Genomic DNA, 26,863 nt, shown 5'->3' with positions numbered 1-26,863 from the left:
AGATTATGGAGTGTGAAAGATGATTTAATAGTTAAAGAGTTGTAGTTTGAGTACAATTGGTGAGGGATGATAGGATGAGATAGAAAAATCAGCGATCAAAATTCAAAAAGTGTGTAAGAACTAGATTTAATTTTTAGATAAATTTGACTGATTAGATTCCCTAACATATGTCGTTTAGCTAAAAGAATCTTGTAGTTTAGATGCATGATCTCTCAAAATCATGTAAATCGTCAATAGACCCTTAGTCTACCTGAAATTAAATGACTCACAAATCATTATAATCCATTATATAAAAGGCAAATATATTTTCATATTTGTATTTAACATTATTTCCATCTCTTCCAGTAAATCAAGTCAAGATTCTTACTCCAACAAAAACAACATATATAAAGTCTGATTTCAAGTGAATGTTGGAAGATAGTAAGTTGTAACTATTGGAGGTCTGGACATTTTGAAAGCATATCAAGTGTCGCCTTGTGCCATCACAGCGGACAAAAGATATTCAAGTGCCTGGTCACTCTAAACAACTGTGTGTTTCAAACTGGCTGCCGTGTATAATCAGATTTCCCCAGCATCATTGAAACTCAATCTGTTCAACTTAACAATGACGACAGCCATGGCCGTTGTCCCTAGTCGTATGTTTTATTAATATAGAAAATGGGACAACAATATAGATGATGACTAGATATAGGTCATTCATTCATTGATTCTCATGATTCAAATGTTTCTACCGTATTTGGTATTTTGAGTTGTCGTTTGCACTGTGGAAAAATCATGTTATTGACTTTGTGGCAGGGGATATTTTTATAATAAGATATCTAAATGACTCCCAAGACAGTAAACTAAATCATGTTATTGACTTTGTGTCAGGGGATATTTTTATAATAAGATATCTAAATGACGCCTAAGACAGTAAACTATTTTTTAGGAGTATAGGGGAGAGGATCAGTACTTGAACATCTTAAATTTGTATTTATCAAAATCTTATGTAAAAATTTCAAATTGTTTCCAGTTTTTTACAGCAGCTTGTTTGGCGAGTTGTCTACTTATAACTACGATTTCAAGTCCACGTAACCTGTTATCATGCCACATCAGCATGCTTTTTGCCAAGTTGTCCAAAATAGCCAAAAAAAAAAGTGAGACCAGTGGTTGTGCATAAAGGGTACTCATAGTTGAACAACTGATGTGGCATTTTATTATTGGTTAATTTTTACAAAGAAGGGTACGTTTTTATTCAATTTTGGGTAGTTAGCATTGTATATCAATTTTAAAGTCACAAGTATTGGTACAATGTTGTCAAAAAAATTGGACATTAAGTCAATAAGTGTAGTCGAGTTTTAATTTCTGGATTAGATTGTGTATAATTTTTTACCATCAACGTTTCAGATCATACTACATGATCTATCGTCAGAATGTAAGAGAACGGGAAGAACAAAAAATGATAAGTTGCCTTCAACAACTCCAATCATAACTATTGAAATGCCTTCAAATACTGGATCCTCTTCCCTAATGAAACCTCATTGCTGGTACTCATCTGTTCTAATGGAACGCTATTATGGCCATCTATTGGACTGCTATTATGTGCTTGTTAGCATTGTTTTGATCTTGATCTCTGTATTACTATGGAGGAAAAACAGGAAGAGGCTGCTTCTTCCACCTGGGCCACCTGCTTGGCCCATTGTAGGAAACCTCTTTCAGCTTGGCCAAAAACCCAATGAGGCCCTGTTTGCCCTGTCTAAGAAATACGGTCCATTAATGACTCTCTTTCTTGGCATGAAAACAACAGTGGTGGCATCATCTGCTGCCATGGCGGAAGAGGTGCTCAAAACCCACGACAGCATCCTTGCTGGGCGGCTCCCCATTCATTCAGCGAAGATACTCTCTTATCACAAGTCTTCAATAATTTGGGATCAAAATGGATCCCGATGGCGAAATCTCAGACGCATTTGTACCACACAGCTTTTCTTTCCCAAGAAACTTCAAGCTTTGCAGCATGTCAGAACAGAGTCGGTTTCCCAAATGATTCAACTGATTTTCCAGGAGAACTCTCTGAACGTAAAAAGGGTGAACTTTGCCGATTTAATGTTCCACACGGCTATGAATCTGATAAGTAGTATGATGTTCAGTGCAAAGGTAGTCGACCCAAGTAATCCCGACTGTGTGGAGTTCACTAACGCTCTTATGTCATGGGTGAAGCTCTGTGAAAGACCCAATTTGGCTGATTTTTTCCCATGGCTTGGGTTTTTGGATCTTGGTGGCATCGGCCGTAAAATTGGAGGCAATTCAAAACGAGCTCATTTTTTCTTAGATCTATGGATAAGCAATCGATTGGCGAGGAAAAACACAGAGCCAATGGATGGAGGAGAGACGGAGAAGGACTTTTTGGATGTCCTGCTGGATATGCGAGGCCAGGATCTCAGTCTCACAGATATCAGAGCAATATTTTTTGTAAGTTCAATTTTAATTATAACAGATTTCTACAATTCATGATATTCTATTTATGCTTTTCGTTGAAATTGTGTGTAAGTTTATCAGCATCAATATTTCATGGATCATTGAATATGAGTATGATCCATGAAATGTTGATGCTGATAAACTCACACACAAGTATAAATAGAAATTCAATTTTCTGTTTTGCATAAAATTTAAAATTGGTGTCATTTCTGGCTGGATTGAACACGAAGTTCATATTTGGGGTGAACTTAGATCTGGGTGTTTTGATTGTCACAGGAACTTTTGATGGCCGGCAGTGACACTACTTCTGGAACTCTAGAGTGGGCAATGGCAGAACTCATTCATAATCCAGATAAAATGAAAAAACTCCAAGTGGAATTGGATGAGGTCGTGGGTCAGAGTAGAAGAGTGGAAGAATGTGACATTGATCATCTGCCCTATCTCCATGCGGTGGTGAAAGAAGTGCTTAGACTGTATCCAGCTGGTCCTCTTCTTATCCCTCACAGAGCAACAAGCTCTTGCGAAATAGAGGGATTTGTGATTCCCAAGGACACACAGGTGTGGGTTAATGTGTGGGCAGTGGGAAGGGATCCTGCTGTTTGGAAAGAGCCTTCCAAGTTTATGCCAGAGAGATTTATGGAGGGTGAGAAGGTTAAGATGGACTTCAAGGGACATGATTTTGAGTTAATACCATTTGGGGCAGGGAGAAGAATATGCTTGGGGCTTCCTTTAGCTGATAAGATGCTTCATTCGATCTTGGCTTCACTAGTCCATTCATTCCATTGGAGCCTTCCTGATGGAATGAGTGCGGAAGAACTGGACATGGACTATTTATTTGGAGTGGTTTTGAAGAAGCGTCAAAATTTAGAAGCAATACCCACACCACGCCTTCAGCATAACATATACTTTCAGTAATAAGGCAATCTGATAAGGAAATCTGTTTGTCATGTTAATTTGTTGCCTATGTCTGATACCATCTATATGAACTAAAATTGCAGGAATTTTACCATTGAAGTCAATATCATATGGATTTTTTTGCATTCACATTTCCTCTTTAATCATTATGTTTAAACCTTTTCACAGTTCTATCCAGATTTTGCGTCATATAGTTTATGACTTTTATCTTTATAATTCAGTTTAGATAAGATTTATTTTTGAGGATTTCAAGAGTTTTCGCATCAATGAATTATATAATTCCTTGAGAAAACCATAGTTTGTGAAAGATGATTTTAGTTGTTTCAACTTATTCAAGGCTATATATATAAAATATTTTTTTGACTATAGTTGCGATTGATATTAAAATTTTAATCATAATAGATCAAAGTTATATGTCTGGTTACACTTACGATCTAAACAAGTATGTATGTTGTTGAAATTAAGATTTGTCAATTATCAATGAAACTCAAAATATATTTAATTTAATATGTCAATAGTCATGATGTTTTTGCCACTATATTTGCTAATATAGAAAATTTGAAATTGAAAACTTCCTCTGTGAAAAAAGTGTTTGTAAACAATAACGCTTGTTAATGTTAAATTGATTTATTTTTAATTTGAACTATTTTAGCCTGATAGACGTTTAGTGTGAACTTCTCTTTTCTGAAAATTGTCAAAAAGTTCAGTGCAGATAGAACTAGGTAACTGTCTTATTGTAAGAGATGGAATGAGCACAAAGGAACTAGACATGGACTATATTTTTCGAGTGGTATTGAGGAAGAGTCAAAATTTGGAACAGTCCCCACACCACGCCTACAACATCACATATATTAGCTCTTCAATATTAAGGTAATTTATTCAAAAAGTCTAATACTGTTTGGAACAGAGGCGTCCTAATACATATAGTAACTTGGCTTTTCCTACAATAATTTTATTAATGTCTGAGACTGAAGTATCAAGAGAAGTGAGAGCCCTTGCCACAACATAGTGAATGAAGGGTACCATTTCTTTCTCAGGGGCGACACCACTGTATCAAGAAAGAGATACCCATACATCCTATAGCCTGCTGTTTTAACTCTTCTCTACCCGTTTTCTTCATGATGCTACTTTCATCTGTACATATCAATGAATTCAAACGTGATACTACACATAGTTTCCACGTACAGCTTATTTACCATTATATACATATTTTTGTTTCAAAGAAAATGGTCATATATGACTGGAATTTGTATATAGATTATGTATGGCCTTTATTTAAAGTTGATATTACTTCTGAGAGTGTTTAATAATGTTTTGAGGAGATTTGAATTTATTTGTAGCTACGGGTTCTTGTGCTTTATTTTAGATTTTATAATCTTTCAAATTTGAATTTGTTAACAGAGGGCGTGCTGATGCTAAAGCCCACAAATCATGCGGAGTAATAGTGGTAAGTGAATTTTGAAGTCTTTGAGAGAACCTTGAGGACATTACAGCTCATTTATTGGATCTATATTACGAATTATTGACTGGGCTGATGACTTCTAGTTTTAACATCAATCACGAACTGTTTGGGTTTATCACAAGTCCATTATGAATATTGTCTTGCCAAAATGTTTAGATCCCAGTATACATGGAGAAATGGCTAATTGATAGTGGTACATACTTCATATATTTCAATTTCACATTTCACGCCATTCTATAAATAAATAGAATTAATGACATATATTTCAATCAGGTTTATAAAAATCTTTATATTCTTATTCTTAGATACCGATTCTTTGTTGAAATGGCTGGATGCTGGTTCTGATGCATCCGGATGCTTGGGTATGTTAGGATGCTGCATGGATTCTCCTAGGAAGTGCACCCTGGGACTGTGGGTTCTTGGTGGTTGCGCTGATGCTTCATCATTGATAGTTCAACTTCATACTTCACTAACACAAAGTCACAAATATAACTTCACTAACTTCAAATTTCACCAACTGAAATAACTATTTAGTAAATTTAAAATTAGTCAAGTTCAAGATTCCAATGCAATTTGAATTACAAAATCAAAACTTAGTTCATGATTCAATGTTAATCAATCAAGAGTCAAGACTCAAGATTCACTAATCAAATTTAGTCATTCAAAATCATGAGGATTCTAAAAAAAAATCCACATTCGCACTATCATCAATAAAATACATGTTAAAATTGGCGTCTAAAAGGCCTTTTGTCTGTGGGTGCTTTCTAGATGGGCCTAGATGCTTCCCAGATGCTCTCAAGAAGCACATCCTAGGACTGTGGGTTCTTGGTGCTTTCTAGATGGGCCTGGATGCTTCCCAATGCTCATGATTTTGAATGACTAAATTCATTTAGTGAATCTTGAGTCTTGACTAATGATTTTGATGGTTTTGCTCTTGCATCTGTATATGTTCAAACAAATTCACACCCTTATATAATATTCGTGTTAAATTCCTCTCATTACCCTTGTCACAGGTAGCAATATCCTCCTTATTTTTCAGCCTCTTAAGTTTTGATGACATTCTTGATCATATCCATTCCACCATCAATTGTCAAATTTTATGTTGTCAAATTAAGGAATTGAGCTAAAATAAGTTTATTATTTTTTCTGAAGTTATGAGTGCTAATCTATAAATTATATGAGCATTGTTACCACTTCAATTACCATAGTCATTTTCTCTTCTCTAGCTTATTGTTCAGATCAAAGATTATGAAATATTGATTTGAAACATAAACATAATTGAATTTAAAAGCCCTCAAACAAAATTGTAAGTCACTAGAAGTAACCAAGTACATACATACAAAATGTAGATGCACAAATGTGGAAATGGATTGAGCACTAAATATTGACAATTTCAAATGAACATCAATTAAAATCATGCACAATTTTATGTACACAAATTTGTATCACCATTGCACAAACATTTCACAGCATAATTAATATACTTTTTCAATTTTCATAAATACATATTAAAAATATATTTTGATCTAAGCTTATATAAAATGTTGTAAGATAAATAATAGTTGTAGAAATATCAAATGTAAAACCCTATACATGAAAACCCATTAATAATTTACTCAATCATAAATAAAGTGTGTTGAGTAGTTTGTGACCTCCCACAAATAGGAAAAGAAATGACCCACAAAATCAAAGAGGAATGCTAGGAGGAATGGGAAGAAATAAGGTTTTGTTATTTGCTTTTGTCTAGAAATAATGTTGATAAATACTCATATTTTGTATAATAGAGTGAATTAGGTTTTGGATTCATCAATATTTAATAAGTTCATGGATTGATTTAGATGAATTCTCTATGTACCTTTCACAAATATAAAATAAAAGACAAAAATATCTTCAACTACTTAAGATTGTTTTAGTATTTTAATTTTTAGACGTAAAATTTTCACTAACAATATATTATATAAATTTATAGATATTATCTAATAAATATACAATTAAATTATGCATAATTATATATATCTAAATTTGTATTGTCATTTAAAAACACTTCTCAACACAAGTAACATTTTTTTAAATTTCTTTTTCCTAAATATATAAAATTGTTTTTGATATAAGTTAAATAAGCTAGTTGTAGAAATAGCAAGTGTATAACCCTATACATGAAAACCCATTAATAATTTAAAATCCTCGTATCTGAGTGACGATTTGGGGTTTTTTTCTAATTCTTTCCCCATTTAGCTCTTAAATCAGATTTTTATTTTTAATATATTTGTGGCTAGCCACATTCGCCTAGTTTTTTTAAAAAAATAAACATCCGCGGGGTACAAGTGGGGAAAAAATGATTATCAATGGCCAAAGATGTAAAAACTTAGGGCCCATTTGGTTGTTGGAATATGATCGGAATGGTCATTGAGAATTAGAATATATTTTTAATTCTTCGTTTGATGCACGAAACTTGAATGGGGAATAAGAATACATATTCCCATTTTACCCTAAAATGAGCGTAAGTGCATTCCCAAAAATATATGTTATTGGAATGGAGAATAGGAATATGTCACCGTCGTCTTGAAATCTTTGAGTACTAAGTCTCCCCTAGTGTTCTCGCAGGTGTCACCGATGCACAACTAAGTCCATCCTGCATATTTGATGGCAATTCCCTTACCATTGAATCCTCGACAATTCCAAGATGAAATGAACCAAAAGAAACTTTGGCTTTGTAGATTTTTGACCGTTTCCATGTAAACTCACACTTCTTCTAGAAATCATATTCTCTGTCGTGTATAAGTTGTCAAAACACAAATATTTTCTTCCTTGTCCACTTGGGATCTTCAAAGGTAATCGATTGTTGAAATTGGATAGAACTCTTTCCATATCGTTATCCTCATTTTTCAAGGTGCAAAGAGATCTTACAATTTGATTTGTAGTTGCCGCAACTCTTTCTTTGATCTTTGTAGAAATATCTCGATTGTTCAGAAATTCAATATCAGGGGAGAGTTTTAGTTTTGAATTACATGTATCTATGAACAAAATTAAAAGGAAAATTACATGTCATTGAGAAATTTTTTAGGTGAACCAAACAGGAAAGGGATTGCCATTTTCCATTCCCATTCCCCATTTACATTTTCCATTCTAATTTCCTATTTCTATGCTTGTAACCAAACAGACCCTTAGGGTTTATATTAATTTTGTTTTTTTGGGTTTGTGAGCATTGTTTACATAACTTAGTCAAATTTGGCCATAGACAGGAAACATTGGTATCTATCTAGGTTATGTTCCATGTCAAATGAGTGCAAAAGCATGAGATTCCTTGTTGTTGTTTATCTTCAATTTATTGAGGATATGTTGTGTTGTTCTCAAGAGATTTAGTGGTTTGATTCCTCAAATATAGAATGTGGTTGATAAGGTGAATGTAGATAAAGAAATGGACTTTTGTTTTGAATTTATTTCACATTGTTGTAGCTGAAGCCTGAGGCGTTTAGTAAGGAAGTAAAGATGGATTTTGTGTTGAAACTAGAAGGAAGCTGATGTTATTTGGAGATTTAAAGGTAGTAAGAGATGCAAATGATCTCATCTTAGAAAGGGAGGAATTTTTTTTTATAGTAGTTATCTCATCGCAATTGAGTGACAGGGAGATTTAGAGGATATGCAAGGGTTTTAAGATTATTGTTTTACAAAATTAAAGATAATATATGAATTATATATGTCTTTAAAGTAATTTTAAAATTTGTAATATCATTTTAAAAAAAAATAATTATTTACAAGATGGGAGAAGGGGTTCAGTTTTCATTTATGTTCTTTATTGGACTATATTAACATATTTAGAGTTTATTGAAGGAACTTTATCAATATCAATGGCAATCTATTTGTATTCTCGATGGTTTAGAAAAATATTAGCAACTAGGAAGTGTATAATTTTGTTGGTACTCATTACAAATTGGCATTTGTACACAAGTAAGTTTCATGATGGCCAAAGTTAACTATTAAAACACAATAGAGAGTATGCATCTCACCTTAAAATAACTACTTTTAGACCCTTGTGCACATAATTAATATTCTCTTCTTAACTACTTAGAAGTCAAAATAGTTAACATGCAATGAACAATATGTATTTCACCTTGAAATAACTCCCCTTGTGTATGAAGTCAAAGCAATTAACATGCATTAGAGATTATGTATCTTATCTTGAAATGTCCACTTTTTAAGTTTTATGTGTATACTAAATCCTTTCTCCAAAACTACTTAGAAATCAAAATAAGAATTATAAGCTTATAAATCACATAAATTGAAACATGAAATAATAATCAAAATCAAATACACTATTTAATTATAATAATATGGGCTCAAAATGAAGGGACACACTAATATCTAGACAAAATGCACTAAGGACAAAACAAAGCCAAACTTTTTTTATCTAGATTCATGAAAACATAGTGATTTTTTTTTCCAATTTTTTTGTTGTTTTCAACTATAAACTACGCAGATCATGAAGATCAAATGCTGAAATTTTCAGAATAATCCATGACGTTTTCAAATTTTTGAAATGATTTTTTTCTAAAAATTGATCATCTATATAGTTTTTTCTCGAGGATAGCCTTGTCCCAAAATGAAACTCAGTGACAACAATTAAGACATTGCCACTTCAGAGCTTTTGTCTACCAAGAAACTCCAAGCTTTGCAACTTGTCATAAGAGACTCAGTTTTCCAAATGGTTCGATTGATTTATAAGGAAAACAGGGTGGAAGGAAAGAGTGTGAACTTGGGTGAGTTAATGATCCACATGAGTCTTAACATGCTAGGTAATATGATGTTTAGTACAAAGGTTTTCGATCCAAATAATTCCAATGCTGTGGAGTTCACAGAGTGGCCACGTCTTGTGAAATAGAGGGATTTATTATCCCCAAAGACACACAGGAGTTGGTTAATGTGTGGGTAATGGAAAGGGATCCTAACGGCTGGAAGGAACCCACCAAATTTATGCTAGAGAGGTTTTTCAGATAAATTTGACTGATTAGATTCCCTCACATATAAGGTTTAGCTAAAAGAATCTTGTAATTTAGATGCATGCTTTCTCAAAATCATTATAATCCATTATATAAAAGAAAATGTATTTTCATATTTATATTTAACATTATTTCCATTTTATCCAGTGAATCAAGTCAAGATTCTTACTCCAACAAAACAACATATATAAAGTTTGCTTTCAAGTAAATGTTGGATGATAGTAACTACTGATGTCAAGAAATTTTGAAAGCCAATAAACATGTCTTTTTTTCTACACCGAATCTCAAGTGTCGCCTCTCTCCATCACAACAAACAAAAGATATTTAAGTGTCTGGTCACTCTAAACAACTGTGTGTTTGAAACTGTGGTTGCCATGTATAATCAAATTTCCCCAATGTCATTGATACACAATCTATTCAACTTAACAATGGTGACGGCCATGGCCATTGTCCCTAGTCATATTTATTATTATTATTATTATCATTAATATAGAAAATGGGACAACAATATAGATGATGATTGTATATGTGCCTCCTTTCGACTAGATATAGGATATAGGTAATTGGTGGATGATTTCATAAAAAAATTATTGGTCTCTAATTTGAGAATAAGAGAAATGATCCTATCATATATGATAATAGAGTTAATAAAGAGGAAGAGTCATGTATAAATGAGTCTAATTAAAATATTGAACATTTTAAAACCAAAATTAAAGTATGAGTTTTGTGTTGGCATAATGTAGGATCATTTATAAATACTATAATAAAAAATTGTTGGTTTCTAACTTGAGAAGACAAATGAGTGTGTTGTATATGATAACTAGATTAGTAAAGATGAAGAGTTATGAACAAATGAGTCTAGTCAAATGTTAAACTATTTTTTTTAATGAAACTACAATATTAAGTTTTTATTAGTATATCTATTTTGTTATGTCGAATATATAATCATTAAATAGATGACCATCATATAAGATATACATTTTGTTGATAAAACAACATTATAATGGAATATACTGTTGAAAAAAAGCTTTTTATTATTTTTTATCTTGTTTTCGTAGTTAAACCAAATAAAAATACATGTATAGAATTAAAATATAGATATTTATATCGTTTTAAATAGTTTTTCTATTAGCCAAAATACTCTAATAAAAGTGTATTCTTGCTAATATTATTATATATTAAAAACTAGGATAACTATTAATAAAAAATATAAATTCATAAAATGTTAAAGGGTGAGTAATGAAAGTTCCTCTAAAACTTTATTAGTGAGATTCTAAAATTTGGTGACTGATGTGGAGAAATCACAATAATGACAATAAAATAATGGTAATATGAAACTGATTCTAAACACTACCATGTTTTTTTCACAAAGTACCGAACCTAAAGCATAGGGAACCTAACAAGAATCGATAAGAAAACTGAATCACCATTAAAAACAACACATATTTTCACTACATATAACTATCGGCAGATTACAAAATGGATGGCTCTCTAGCGGCATTTCCTTCTATTCACTCACTCTCTATCAAACTATTATCTTTTCACCTTTATCGATTCTCTGTACTGATCACATTATGAGATGACTTATTTAAAGATCATATTTAAAGGTTACAAACCGTTCTTTAACTACCTGAGTATGTTTTTGTTCCTTTTGGAATTTTGGGAGGTGCCCCTACATCATACTACCAGACTTCAAATGTTTCCATGTCCCATGGAAATGAGGTGGAAGACAAATATGGGCCTTGTCACTCGGATGACTTCTTGAACTCCTTCAACTTCTCTTCTAGAAGTTTCTCCATCATCTTTTTGATGGCATCTAGAGTCATACTTTTCAGAGGCATGGTGTGAGCCTCAACTTCAGCTAGTGATTCTTCTGCAGACATACAATTCCCAGCAAGACCTTGTCTCACTCTGATACCAATCTGATGCAAAGAAATCACAATAATGACAATAAAATAATGGTAATATGAAACTGATTCTAAACACTACCATGTTTTTTTTACAAAGTTCCGAACCTGAAGCATAGGGAACCTAACAAGAACCGATAAGAAAACTGAATCATCATTAAAAACAACACATATTTTCACTACAAATAACTATTTGTAGATTACAAAATGAATGGTTCTTTGGCTGTCGCCAGAGAGCCATTTGCATTGCCTTCTATTCACTCATTCTCTATCAAACTATTATCTTTTCACCCTTATCGATTCTCTGTCCTAATCACATTATGAGATGACTTATTTAAAGATCATCTTTAATGGTTACAAACCGTTCTTTAACTACCCGAGTTCGTTTTTGTTCCTTTTGGAATTTTAGGAGGTGCCCCTGCATCAGTGACTTATTGGATTGAAAATGTGTAGTATAAAAATGTTGAGGCACAAAATATGTAACAAATGATTCTTGAATTTGACACAAACTAATGGGTACAAATTTATTATTTTGATTTCATTTTCTAGAGGAACACCATTATTGTCACTTTTCTTTTATAATTTATAATTTTCTATTACTAGTTTATGACATGTCATAGTGATATAATAGTAATGTGTTTTATGCTTTTATACCTTCTTTGATTTGAAATAAGAAAAATAAAGAATAAAGACTACAGTTTGAACAATTCTTCAATGGTGTATTTTTACATTGAAGGACACCATAATTACTAGTATAGATATCTTAAATAAATCTATCTAAAGAAATGTTGATAGATCTCCACTGCAAAATAATTATGATTTAATTTACTACATCTAAAATTAATTATATTTCTTTTATCTCCATTTATTTAGTTTTTTACTAACTTATATATTTTAATTGCTTAAAAAATGGATGATTTATATCTTCAAATATTAGAATTTAAATGGATATTTTATGTGATATTTATTAAATTGTTTTTAAAAGAATATTATATTTATAATAAGATTTAAATTTTTGACATGTAGATGGTTGTCAAATTTAACCTAGAAGAATAAAAGTTAACATTAACACGCTCACACCATCCCACTCCCCCATTCTGCCATTGTAGAATGCCTATCGACATTAAATAGTGGACACATAACTACAACTAAATTCAAATTTAAATTTCTTCCATGTAATAGCTAAACAAGCAACTATGCCTAGTCATGTCATGTGCATTATCACTTATCTTTATAATGAGCATTCATTCTATTTTCAAAAGAAATTTGTTGCTTATAATTAGTGCCCCCAATTTAAACTTCATTAGTTGTAGTTGGCTCTATATTTTGTATGCCTTGTTAAATATTTAGAGTAGGTTTTGTAACTCTTATGTATTTTTGTATTTGTGTCTACTACATATTTAATTAAAAAGATAAAAGTGCTTGTACCAAGTAGTGATAGTTTAAATAGATTTTATTATGATCAAGCCATGTGCTAGTTGCTTCAAGAATCTTTGTTGACTTACAAAAATCTTGTCTTACAAAAAATTAATTACAAGTCTTTCTTGAACTACAAGTGTCTAAACTACCAAATATAGATATGATTTATCGAAAAGAAGACTTACTCCATGAACTTCACAAGTTTTAGCACATTCAATAAATTAATCAAATTTGAAAAAAGTGGCTTGTGTTTTAGGTGGCTTGAAATATGTTGCTAACTCTTGAGACTATTTTCATTGAAATAGAGTTGCTTGAATAAATAGGCTTAAGTCACATACACACAATCCAATTTAGTCTTTTGTTGACCACTTTGGTTAGTAATGGTAACTGATTTTAACTTGAATCAAAATGATGTGGATTTTGACAATTGATAGATATCAATTTCTAGCTTCTAACGCTTAAAAAGCCATCAATTGATATTGGATACATTAATTGTGAAGGTCTCTCATTTAGTTTGATTTTCTAAGTGCATATTTTGATTAGATCTACATATCTACTTGAAGTTAAGCTATTGGCAATACACCTCTATGCAAAATAGTCCAACGAAATGATTGCCCATGTGCAACATGAAGCTAACTGCCATTTTTGGTGATAATTTCAAATGTTTTTAAGTCCAACATATAAAGTTATGAATGTTGTTTTATTCTCTCTAACTTATTGATGACATGTAATGTGTGGCTTATTAAATAAAGAGCCCGACATGGTTCTAAGACTTACCAATTTTTACAATTTTAGACTGGCTATGGAAATTGACTCCATGAGATAAGCATATTATAAAGATTTTACGAACAGTGACAATGCACTTGGTTTGATAACATCCTCGAAATCAACACAAATTTGCCCCAAATTTGTTTTGGGCTCGTGCAGGCATTTCAAAAGTCTTGCAAAGTCATCATCATAAACTTTCAAGTGAATCTTCCATACTTGACTTATTGACGAATCAACTCTCGAATCAACAGGGGATTGTGGTAACTTAATATAATACTAAATAATATAATTTGCTTTCCCTTCTTCACTTTTCTACTCTATACTAATTGTAGAGTTATGTAATCTTCATAGTCCACAATGCCAACTTTCCTTCTCGTTTAAGCTATGCGTACTAGTTTTTATCATCAACTTTTTTGAACCTACTACATGATCTATACAATTAAAAAAGCAATTACAATGAAAAGAAATCTTCAATAATCCAAATAAAATACTCCATAACCTTGTCCTCGTTCTCTACTTTATAAAATTTTATTTGACTTCCCAATTTATAAAATAAAATATGGACAAAACTATATGACCACTAAGTTATTGAATACTTTTAATGTTGCACAACAAAGAATAAAAGCAGGGATATGGTGGTTTGAGAGATCAGTTGAATATTCTGATGGATGAGCAACTGAAGTTGTGGTTTTCTGTTCTGGTTAGTAGTGCTGTGGTCTCCTCTTTAGTATTGCTATGGAAAAGAAAAAGAGCCTCCCTCTTCCACCTGGACCACCTGCTTGGCCTATCATAGGAAACCTGTTTCTGCTGGGTGAAAAACCCAATGAGTCACTGTTTGCCCTTTCTGGTCATTATGGCCCCTTGATGACACTCTTTCTTGGCATGAAAACAACAGTGGTGGCGTCCTCTGCAGCCATGGCGAAGGAGGTACTCAAAACCCATGACAACATCTTTGCTGGCCGGACCGTCCAACATTCGATGAAGATACTCTCTTACCACAAATCCTCAATAGTATTTGCTCAAAATGAATCCCACTGGCGAAAATTAAGACGTATTTGCACTTCAGAGCTTTTGTCTCCCAAGAAACTCCAACCTTTGCAACATCTCAGAACAGATTTAGTTTCCCAAATGATTCGATCGGTTTTTGAGGAAAACAGTTTGAAGGGAAAGAGTGTGAACTTTGTCGAATTAGTATTCCACACGGTTCTGAATGTGGTGGGTAATATGATGTTCAGTACAAATGTTTATGACCCAAATAATCCTGACTCTGTGGAGTTCATTGATGCTCTTCTTTCATGGGCTAAGCTTGTTGAGAAGCCCTGTTTGGCTGATTTTTTCCCATGGTTTGGGTTTCTGGATCTTCGTGGTATCGACCGTAAAATAGGAGCCCATTTAAAACGAGCTTATTATTTAGTAGATTGTGCATAAGCAAATCGACTGGTGAGTAGAAGCAGAGAGCCTAAGGATGAAATTGATACAGAAAAGGATTTTCTGGACTTGTTGCTTGATATGAGAGACCATGATCTCAGTCTCACAGATATCAGAGCAATACTATTTGTAAGTTTGAATTTTCTGACCATTTTGTGGGAAGTTTAAATTGGTGCCATTTATGGCTGGATTTGAACAAAAAAGTTAAATTTTGAGGTCATTTCTGTTTGTCTTGGTTGTTGCAGGAACTTTTAGCAGCAGGCAGTGACACTACTTCTGCAACCCTAGAATGGGCCATAGTGGAACTCATTCGTAATCCAGATAAAATGCAAAAACTCCAAGTTGAATTGGAGGAGGGCGTGGGTCGGGACAGAAGAGTGGAAGAATGTGACACAGAGCATCTGCCTTATCTCCATGCAGTTGTGAAAGAAGTGCTTCGCTTATATCCAGCTGGTCCTCTTTTGATCCCTCACAGAGCGACCATCTCTTGTGAAATAGAGGGATTTTTTATCCCTAAAGATACACAGGTGTTGGTTAATGTGTGGGCAATGGGCAGGGATCCTACAGTCTGGATTGAGCCCTCTAAATTTATGCCGGAGAGATTTTTGGAGGGTGAGAAGTCTAAGATGGAGTTCAAGGGACAAGATTTTGAGTTCATACCATTTGGAGCAGGGAGAAGAATATGCCTAGGGCTTCCTTTGGCTGATAAGATGCTTCATTTGATTTTGGCTTCGCTGGTTCACTCCTTTGAGTGGAATCTTCCTGATGGAATGAGAGCGGAGGAAATGGACATGGATTACTTACTTGGAGTGGTATTGAAGAAGCGTCAGAAGTTGCAAGCAATCCCCACAACACGCCTGCCACATATCGTATATTAGTAGTTTCAAGAATAAGGTGATTTCTTGACTAAGTTAAATTGATTACTTAGAAGACAGAGGGACTCTTAAATATAAGAAACAGTTAAATCATGTTAGAGGATTCAAACATGTGATCAAATCCTGATATCATTTGGTGGTTGCCATTGTATTAAAAGATTGACCCATTAAATAGAAGACACAAAAGACTGTTAAACTACTGTTAAACTATGTTACGAGTCCTAAAAGAATTAGTCCAAGCTTGTAATCACAATGTTCACAGCTGAATAAATATAGAAAAGCTCTATACAGTTCGCTTCAGATTTTTGATCTAATGGATAAGCGCTTTAAACTTTTTTCTTCCAGTTGATAGTTCAAAAGTAATGATTAGGTCTATTTTCTTATAGATAAGATTTACTGGAAACCTGCACTTCATCGTCCATAGAAGCTTTTCTTCCAGCCGGCAATTGCTTTATGACTGCAAATTGGCTCTACATCTATTAAACAGCGTACATGGATGTTAAAAGAATATTTATATATTATTTCCCCGTTCTTTAGAAGAGCATATACATTCATTTTTCGAATCGCATGTCTAAAATGAAAAATCTTTGTTGCATAGAATTCATCTATTTTAAACAATAGAATACATAATATTGTTTGAATATAATCGGAAACTTCATATTCCCTTCTTATCCCTTTATAAACTGAATGAAACAGAATCTAGGATTGGTAAACAAGTAGGTGCCGTTCAGTAACGTATGGAAGAGGGGAGGGAGGTTTTTAGTTTTTTTTTCAGAATGCCTTGTAGAGGCTGCATAGCAATTTGGGGGGAAGGCTACAGTTTTCTCTTTGTTTCAAAAGAGTGAGAGTAGCATTTTTGAGGGAATTGAAGGTGATTCTGGGTGTGAAATTATTCCTGATTGTAGAAGACACTATGTTGTAGGCCTGAGAATAATTCAAATTAGTATTGTATTGAGAAACCAGCAGATTTGGCCAAAGATTTTGTAAATCTGTTTCAATTTTCGCTAAGAATTTCAAATAGTTCGCTGTTCTAGATCAGATTGCTCGGGTGAAGTGTGTAGATCAGATCAAATTGAAGTGCTTAAGTTTGTTCCGTTTGGCAGTGGGAATATGAGTGGAATAGGCATATGTAAATTCTTAAAATTTCGAATTCTCTTTGGTGCACCAAATTGAAATTGCAAATAGGAATATGTATTCTAATTTTGGCCCAAAATGAAAATTTGCGATGGAATTGGAATACGTATTCCTCTTCCAGTTTTATTTATTTTAGAAAATATAAATTTTTGGGTCTGTGAATTCTCCATCATATTCTGACTGAACCAAAAAAAAAAGAATTAACAATAACAAATTTCCACAATCCATTTGTAAAATAAGATGTTTTCTCGATTCAATTGTGTGTCTTTCTCATGAAGGATCATGTAGTGTGATCCGAAACGTTGATGATTAATAAACACACATAATCGAATCCAGAGAACATCTTATTTTAAGAATAAGAATATGTATCCCATCTTCTATTTCAAAATAGCTATTCCAAAATAACAATTCCAATTCCTATATTTCTATGAAAAATACGATACATACCCATCTTCACCTATATCTTTCTTTTCTTTTTCTTTTACTTTATTTTCCTTTGCTACCATGCAACTATACATTTCTGGGTGAGCTGTAAAATCATTTTATAAATATTTTTGGAATGGAACCGATGTTATTCTCATCATGCACTGTGAACTTTCGTTGGCACCACTTCATTGCAAGAACAACTGTTTCAAGATAAGTAGATTGTATTTAAAAGGAATTTAGGGCAGTGTGGTGAAGAGAACTTACGGCGGTGGTCAATGTGGGCATGCCGTCAATGTGTACAAAAATGACTATATTTTAAATTTAGTACAAAGGTTGCAATCTGATCGATCTGGATAGCACATTTATTTCATAGCAATCCCACCGAAGAGGACAATATTCAGGCTGATGGCGTGTGTCCCACATAAGACACAAGACTGCAGAGGGGAAAAAAATATTACTTTTGTTTGCCGTCCATTGATTTTTCTCATCACATTCATTGGCTGATCCAAATTATTCTTCCGTCTTTAGATTTGAGCGTTATCGTTTGCACTGTGATAAAATCATTGTATTGACTTTGCGGCAGGGGATGTTTCTATTGTTGAGCTAAAATAAAAAGATACAGAAATAAAGTAGAACTGAAAAACAAAAAACAGAATTCAAAGATTCAAGAACAGACACAGAAATTATAGTGATTCATCCAGCTAGTCTGGATTACATTCACTCTTCAAGCAGGGGATTTTCTCTTATTAGATAAAACACACATTACAATGAGCAACAGCAAATAACTGTTATAAATATTCTTTTAATCACATTCAATGGAAGATGAAAGGGCTGAGAAGAGGAAGAGTCACAATGATTGGACTGCACAATCAGAGCGGTTTCATATTCCTCTGTCAGAACTGTTACAATCTCCCACTTGAAGTCCAATCAATGCTGCACAGAGATATCCCCTACTTGGAATCCTTATGGCTATGTCGTGACGATGCCGAGAGAAGCTCTACAGAATTCAAACTTCTCTCGTGGTACAACCTTTGTAAACACATCAGCCGGATTAACCTTTGTATCAATCTTCTCTAACTGTAGCCTTCCCTCTTCAAGAGCATGATGGATAAAATGAAATCTGGTTTCTATATGTTTCGTGCGATTGTGAAAAGCTGAGTTTTTAGCCAAATGAATAGAATAAAATTTGATTGTTGAAATCCCAACTCTCCAAACAATCGCTGTAACCATATCAGCTCTTTGGCCCCCTCAGTAAGAGCAATATATTCGGCCTCGGTAGAGGAAAGAGCAACAACTTGTTGCTTACGAGAAGCCCAGCTTATCACTGCCCCAGCAAAAGTAAAAACATAGCCTGTTGTAGACCTCCATTTATCTAAATCTCCAGCCATATCAGAATCAGCATACCCACAAATATAAGGAGTCTTGTTATTAAAACATAAAACATGAGAGGAAGTGCCTCTCAAATATCGAAAAATCCATTGAACTGCTTGCCAATGAGTTTTACCTGGATTACTCATAAAACCACTTACGACTCCCACTACATGAGCAAGATCTGGATGCGTGCTAACCATTGCATACATTAAACTCCCAACTGCTGAAGAATAAGGAATACCATCCATCTCAGATTTTTCTTCCGGAGTAGGACACATCTTAGAACATAATCGAAAATGATCAGCCAATGGAGTTGCAACCGATTTAGCATTTGACATATTAAACTTTTTTAAAATTTTGAAAATATACTTTTCTTGAAATAATCTAATTTCTCTTTTATGTCTATCACGGATTATATCCATCCCAAGAATCCTCTTCGCTGCCCCTAAATCTTTCATGGAAAAATGAAGAGCCAAATGCATCTTCGGCTCTTGAATAACTCTCATGCTATTTCCAGCAGTCAACATATCATCAACATTCAGTAGTAAAATCACAAACTCACCAGTAGAAAGCCTTTTGTAGTAAACACATGGGTTTGATTCGCAGCGTGTGAATCCTTCGTGTGTCATGAAGTTATCAAATTTTAAGTACCATTGACGTGGAGCCTGCTTTAGCCCATATAGACTCCTCTTTAATCTGCAATATAAATGCTCTTGCCCGTGTTTAATGAATCCCTCTGGCTGCTCCATATACAATTCCTCTTCAATATCCCCATGTAGAAATGTTGTTTTGACATCGAGTTGCTCAAGCTCAAGATCCCAAGCTGCTGCCATGCCCAAAACCAAACGAATGGTTTGCATTTTAACTACTGGAGAGAAGATCTCATTAAAATCCACTCCTCTTTGTTGAGCAAACCCCTTCACTACCAATCTGGCCCTGTACCTTTTACATCCTCCATCCTCCTCTTTTATCCGATACACCCATTTATTTTTCAGAGCTTTACGATTTGGTGGAAGAGGAACCAAATCCCAAGTCTGACTTGCATTTAATGACTCTATTTCATCATTCATAGCATCCAGCCAATGTACTGAATTTAAATCATTGCAATCTTGTTTAAAAGTCTGTGGTTCTGTCTAATCAGAACACAAAGAAATTAAAAGTTCATAATCATCAAATTTGCGAGGTCGTTTTCGATCTCTGGTAGATCTCCTTGGTTGTGGGACTTCACTGATATCTTCTGTATGGGCATCTCCTTGTTTAATGGCTCGATCTATATTTCCAACTTTGATTTGGACACCATCGGTCCCTTGTTGCAGAGCTTGCGACTGAATTGGACCATCAAAATCTAGTTCTACTAGCGATGTTGTGGAGTGAAAGGTAACGTCTTGTGCAGGAGATGTTATGCTATGCGGCTGTTCAGCTGTATGCAGCGGTGTAGAAAATAGAGATAGAGGCATGGTGTGTTGGCACGGGATGGGTGTAGTGCTTGGTAGAGCAATTTACTCTATATCAATTTCAGATGCAGAGGACTACTGCCGGTGAGTGTTTGGGAATAAATTGTAATGCTCTGTGGCAATGGCATCAGGAGAATTAGTAGATAGAGGTAAATTAGATATTGAGCAAGATGCAAATTTTGTAGAAGTGGGGAGACCATATTGTGGTGAAGACATAATACTAGGAGTAGGATTAAATGTAACTCGAGGAGTCCTCTTATTTTGTCCCCCATTATCAAATAAATCAAATTGAATGTAATCAGTAGGATGATTTAGAATTTGCAAACTCGAGAATGATTTCTCATTGAAAATAACATCGCGACTGCGAACAACTTTCTAAACTACTGGATCCCACAATCTAAAACCATATTGATCTTCATCGTACCTCAAGAATATGCATCTTTTAGATTTAAAATCTAATTTCGTTCGCTGCTCTTTAGGAACATGAACATATGCATCACAACCAAACACTCGTAAATGAGAAAATGAAATTCTTTTACCAATCCATCTCTCTTCTGGAATATCAAAATCAAGACATGATGAAGGGGCTCGATTAATTAACTAAACCACTGTATTGCATGCCTCTGCCCAAAATTCTTTCCCCAAACCAGTATTAGATAACATACACTGAGCCCTTTCCAAGATAGTTCGATTCAACCTCTCTGCTGCACCATTTTCTTGAGGTGTATAAGGGACTGTTTTAATCCTCCAAATAACATGATCTGCACAAAAATTATCAAACTCCAAAGAGCAAAACTCACCACCATTGTCCGTTAGTAGACATGTAATCCTTTTTCCGATCTGATTTTCCACCATAGTCTTAAAAATTTTGAACTTTGAAATACTTCAGATTTCTTATTCAACATATAAACCCAAACTTTTCGAGTGTAATCATCAAGAAATGTGACAAAATAGTTAGCACCACCAAGAGAAGTTACCTCCGTAGGACCAAAAACATCGGAATGCACAAGTTCTAATAGAGAAGATTTCTTCTCATGAACCATCCTTACGAAGCTAGTGCAATTTTGCTTGCCGTAAAGACAATGCTCACACAACTCCAAATCAATAGATTTAAGACCTGGAAGTTGGTCTCTTCGAAGCATGACTTCAAGACCCGTTTTGCTCATGTGACCGAGCCTTTTATGCCAAAGTTCAGCATTACTTTCCACAACCGCCATGGCTGCTCCCACTTCACTATTGCACTCTAAAACATATAAACTTCTAGATGTCTTACCTTTAACCAAAACTAACTGACCTTTAGATACTTTCCATGAATCAAGATCAAAATTTACATTACAGCCTTGTGTATACAACTGACTAACTGAAATCAAATTACGCTTAAGTGTAGGAACATGCCTAACATCCTTTAAAAGCCATTGACTGCCATTTTTCTGCGATAATAAAATATCTCATTTGCCAACAATGTCACATTCTTTGTTATCTCCAAGAAAAACTTTACCAAACATACCTTCGTGGTAATTTGTGAACGCACTCCGACATGGAGTAGCATGAAAGGATGCGCCGGAATTGAGAAACCACGAACTTGAATCCATGTCACCAGCTGCAAGTACCAAAGCTCCATCAGTTGCAGCATTTACACCGTCTTGAATTACTTTATTTTGAGCCTTCTTGTAATTCCAACATTGCTTCTTGGTGTGGCCTAGTTTACCACAAAACCAGCAGGTGCCATTTCTTCCTCTAGACTCTGAGTGATGATTCGATTTGCCTCTTCCATTATTATTATTATTTCTACCTCTTTCACGACTTCTTCCTCTATTGTATGTACTCACAACTATTAGAGTATCCTCGGAAGAGGATTCGTGGTGTTTCCTTCGCATGTCTTCACTAAGTAATGTACTTGCGACTTCATTAAATTTCAGTTTGTTCTTGGCTACTATTGAAGTACTCACAACCATTACTACGACTTCCCAGCTGTTCGGAAGTGAACATAATAATAAAATAGCTTTTATTTCATCATCTAATTGTATACCGACTGAAATGAGCTGATTGGCTAATGTATTAAACTCATTCAGATGATTCAACATTACTCCCCTTCTTTCATTTTCAGATTATATAGCTTCTTCATTATAAAAACTTTATTCGAAGCAGAAGGTATCTCATACAATGAAGAAAATTTCTCAACTAACTCTCTAGTTGTCTTCTCAGCTGAAACGTTAAACAACACGTTACTTGAGAGTGCCAAGAAAATCGTTGCCCTTGCTTTCAAATCCAGTTTTTCCCATTCTTCATTTGTCGATGATCCTTTTCCCTTTGCCTTACCAAGCAACACAACTTGTAAATCTTGCTTGATGAGCAAAGACTCTATCTGCACTTTCCATAGCCCAAAGTTTTGCCCAGAAAACTTTTAGTTTTTCCAATATCTGCCTCATCCATGACCTCTGTAAATCTTTATCAATTTCTAGAAAATCAAATGAGCTTAAAGCTCTGATACCAATTGTTGAGCTAAAATAAAAAGATATAGAAACAAAGTAGAACTGGAAAACAAAAAACAGAATTCAAAGATTGAAGAACAAACACAGAAATTATAGTGGTTCATCCAGCTAGTCTGGATTACATCCACTCTTCAAGCAGGGGATTTTCTCTTATTAGATAAAACACACATTACAATGAGCAACAGCAAATAACTGTTATAAATATTCTTTTAATCACATTCAATCGAAGATGAAAGGGCTGAGAAGAGGAAGAGTCGCAATGATTGGACTGCACAATCAGAGCGGTTTCATATTCCTCTGTCAGAACCGTTACATTTATAATGAGATATCTAAATGACTACTAAATCAGTAAAACATTTTTTAGAAGTGCTGCAGGCAATGAAACCTCGTCATTGCTGGTACTCATCTGTTCTCATGGAAAGCTATTATGGCCATCTATTGGACTGCTATTATGTGCTTGTTAGCATTGTTTTGATCGTGATCTCTGTATTACTATGGAGGAAAAACAGGAAGAGGCTGCTTCTTCCACCTGGGCCAGCTGCTTGGCCCATTGTAGGAAACCTCTTTCAGCTTGGCCAAAAACCCAATGAGGCCCTGTTTGCCCTGTCTGGGAAATACGGTCCATTAATGACACTCTTTCTTGGCATGAAAACAACAGTGGTGGCATCCTCTGCTGCCATGGCAGAAGAGGTGCTCAAAACCCACGACAGTATCCTTGCTGGGCGGCTCCCCATTCATTTAGCGAAGATACTCTCTTACCACAAGTCTTCAATAATTTGGGATCAAAATGGATCCCGATGGTGAAAACTCAGACGCATTTGTACCACAGAGCTTTTCTTCCCCAAGAAACTCCAAGCTTTGCAACATGTCAGAACAGAGTCGGTTTCCCAAATGATTCAACTCATTTTCCAGGAGAACTCTCTGAACGGAAAAAGAGTGAACTTTGCTGATTTAATATTCCACACGGCTATGAATCTGATAAGTAGTATGATGTTCAGTGCAAAGGTAGTCGACCCAAGTAATCCCGACTGTGTGGAGTTCACTAACGCTCTTATGTCATGGGTGAAGCTCTGTGAAAGACCCAATTTGGCAGATTTTTTCCCATGGCTTGGGTTTTTGGATCTTGGTGGCATCGGCCGTAAAATTGGAGCCAATTTAAAACGAGCTCATTTTTTCTTAGATCTATGGATAAGCAATCGATTGGCGAGGAAAAGCAGAGAGCCCGTGGATGGAGGAGAAAGGGAGAAGGATTTTTTGGATGTCCTGCTGGATATGCGAGGCCAGGATCTCAGTCTCACAGATATAGAGCAATATTTTTTGTAAGTTCAATTTTGATTGTAACAGATTTCCACAATTCATGTTATACTATTTATGCTTCTGGGTAAGATTATGTGTGAGTTTATCAGCATCAACATTTCATGGATCATACTACTGGACGAGATTGTGTGTGATTTTATCAGCATTAACGAGTATGATCCATGAAACGTTGACGCTGTCAAACATTTCACGTAGTATGATCCATGAAACATTGATGCTGATAAACTCACACACAATCTTACCCAAAAATATAAATGGAAGTTCAATTTTCTTTGTACATAAAATTTGAAAATTGGTGTCATTTCTGGTTGGATTTGAGCACAAAGTTCATATTTGGGGTGAACTTAGTTATGAGTGTTTTGATTGCCACAGGAACTTTTGATGGCCGGCAGTGACAGTACTTCTGGAACTCTAGAGTGGGCAATGGCAGAACTCATACATAATCCAGATAAAATGAAAAAACTCCAAGTGGAATTGGATGAGGTTGTGGGTCAGAGTAGAAGAGTGGAAGAGTGTGATATTGATCATCTGCGTTATCTCCATGCAGTGGTGAAAGAAGTGCTTAGACTGTATCCAGCTGGTCCTCTTCTTATCCCTCACAGAGCAACAAGCTCTTGTGAAATAGAGGGGTTTGTGATTCCCAAGGACACACAGGTGTGGGTTAATGTGTGGGCAGTGGGAAGGGATCCTGCTGTTTGGAAAGAGCATTCCAAGTTTATGCCAGAGAAATTTATGGAGGGTGAGAAGGCTAAGATGGACTTCAAGGGACATGATTTTGAGTTACTACCATTTGGGGCAGGGAGAAGAATATGCTTGGGGCTTCCTTTAGCTGATAAGATGCTTCATTTGATCTTGGCTTCACTAGTCCATTCATTCCATTGGAGCCTTTCTGATGGAATGAGTGCGGAGGAACTGGACATGGACTATTTATCTGGAGTGGTTTTGAAGAAGCGTCAAAATTTAGAAGCAATACCCACACCACGCCTTCAGCATAACATGTACTTTCAGCAATAACTCAATCTGTTTGTTATGTTCATTTGTTGCCAATGTTTGATAACATCTATATGAACTAAATTGCCATTGAAGTCAATATGTTATCGAAATTTCTGCATTAGCATTTCCTCTTTAATCATAATGTTTAAAGGTAAATAAATATTTAAAAACCTTTTCACAGTTCTATCCGAATTTTGCTTCATATGGTTTACAACTTTATCTTTATAATTCAGTTTAGATAAGATTAATTTCTGGAGATTTGAAGAGTTCTCGCATCAATAAATTTGGTATAGTAACAATAATATAACTTTTGGAAAACCATAGTTTGTGAAAGATGATTTTAGTTGTTTCTATTTATTCGAGGTAAAATATATATATATATATCAATTTAAAATTTTTTTTTGATCATAGTTGCTATTAATTTTAAAATTTTAATCATAATAGACCAAAGTTATATGTCTGGTTACAATTATGATCTAAATAATTATGTATGTTGTGGAAACTAAGATTTGCCAATTATCAATGAAACTTGATATATATTCAATTTGAAATGTCAACAGCCATTACGTTTTTGCCACTATATTTGCTAATATAGAAAATTTGAAATGGAAAACTTCCTGTGGGAAAGTGTTTATAAACTGAAGTATCAAGAGAAGTGAGAGCCCTTGCCACAACATAGTGAATGAAGGGTACCATTTCTCTCTCTCAGGGGCGACACCACTGTATCAAGAAAGAGATACCCATACATCCTAAAGCCTGCTGTTTTAACTCTTCTCTACCCGTTTTCTGCATGATATTGCTTTCATCTGTACATATCAATGAATTGGGGAAATTTGAATTTATTTGTAGCTACGGGTTCTTGTGCTTTATTTTAGATTATGTACCTTTGAAATTTGAATTTGTTAACATAGGCCGTGAAAGCCTATCTTCTTTCCTTGACATTCACTGATGATAAATGTCATATTGTGACCCTGATGCTGAAGCCCACAAATCATGCGGAGTAATAGCGGTAAGTGAATTTTGAAGTCTTTGAGAGAACCTTGAGGACATTACAGCTCATTTATTAGATCTATATTACGAATTATTGACTGGGCTGATGACTTTTAGTTTTAAAATCAATCAGGAAATGTTTTGGTTGATCAGAAGTCCATTATGAATATTGTCTTGTCGAAATGTTTAAATCCTAGTATACATGGAGACATAGCTAATTGGTAGTGGTACATATTACATATATTTCAATTTCATGGCATTTTATAAATAAATACTAGCACTTGCATCAGAAAGAGGTGCAAGAGGTACACCGATAGGTTTTATTAGAAAAGAAGAATTCAGAAAAAAGGAGGGGTAAAAATTTATTAAGACGGAAAGAAATACAACAACGAGAGCTCAATAAGGAGCTCGATCGTGAGCAACAAGATCATCAAATTCTTGCACCATCTCAAAGGAAAGTT

At 34.5% G+C, this 26,863-nt stretch overlaps 1 protein-coding gene and 2 pseudogenes across 2 annotated transcripts; all 3 read left to right on the top strand.

Moving 5' to 3' along the window:
• Positions 1–1,012: 1,012 nt before the first annotated feature.
• LOC149553293 (cytochrome P450 76C2-like) lies at positions 1,013–3,498 on the top strand. The gene is made up of 2 exons (XM_089788763.1): positions 1,013–2,448; positions 2,731–3,498. The coding sequence occupies exons 1-2, from the start codon at positions 1,480–1,482 to the stop codon at positions 3,367–3,369; spliced, it is 1,608 nt and encodes a 535-aa protein (XP_089644889.1). The 5' UTR covers positions 1,013–1,479; the 3' UTR covers positions 3,370–3,498.
• A 10,988-nt stretch (positions 3,499–14,486) lies between these two features.
• On the top strand, positions 14,487–16,539 carry LOC149553292 (cytochrome P450 76C2-like; annotated as a pseudogene). The gene is made up of 2 exons (XR_016353066.1): positions 14,487–15,479; positions 15,596–16,539. The product of XR_016353066.1 is annotated as a cytochrome P450 76C2-like (transcript).
• Positions 16,540–23,335: 6,796 nt separating this feature from the next.
• On the top strand, positions 23,336–25,522 carry LOC149553291 (cytochrome P450 76C2-like; annotated as a pseudogene).
• The last annotated feature ends 1,341 nt before the right edge of the window (positions 25,523–26,863 follow it).

This window comes from Cupressus sempervirens, chromosome 6 (assembly GCF_028749045.1).
Source record: "Cupressus sempervirens isolate cs-2001-9-10 chromosome 6, ASM2874904v1, whole genome shotgun sequence".
Taxonomy (NCBI): Eukaryota; Viridiplantae; Streptophyta; class Pinopsida; order Cupressales; family Cupressaceae; genus Cupressus; species Cupressus sempervirens.
The sequence above is the reverse complement of the archived record's forward strand: the minus strand, read 5'-3'. Positions and strand labels throughout refer to the sequence as shown.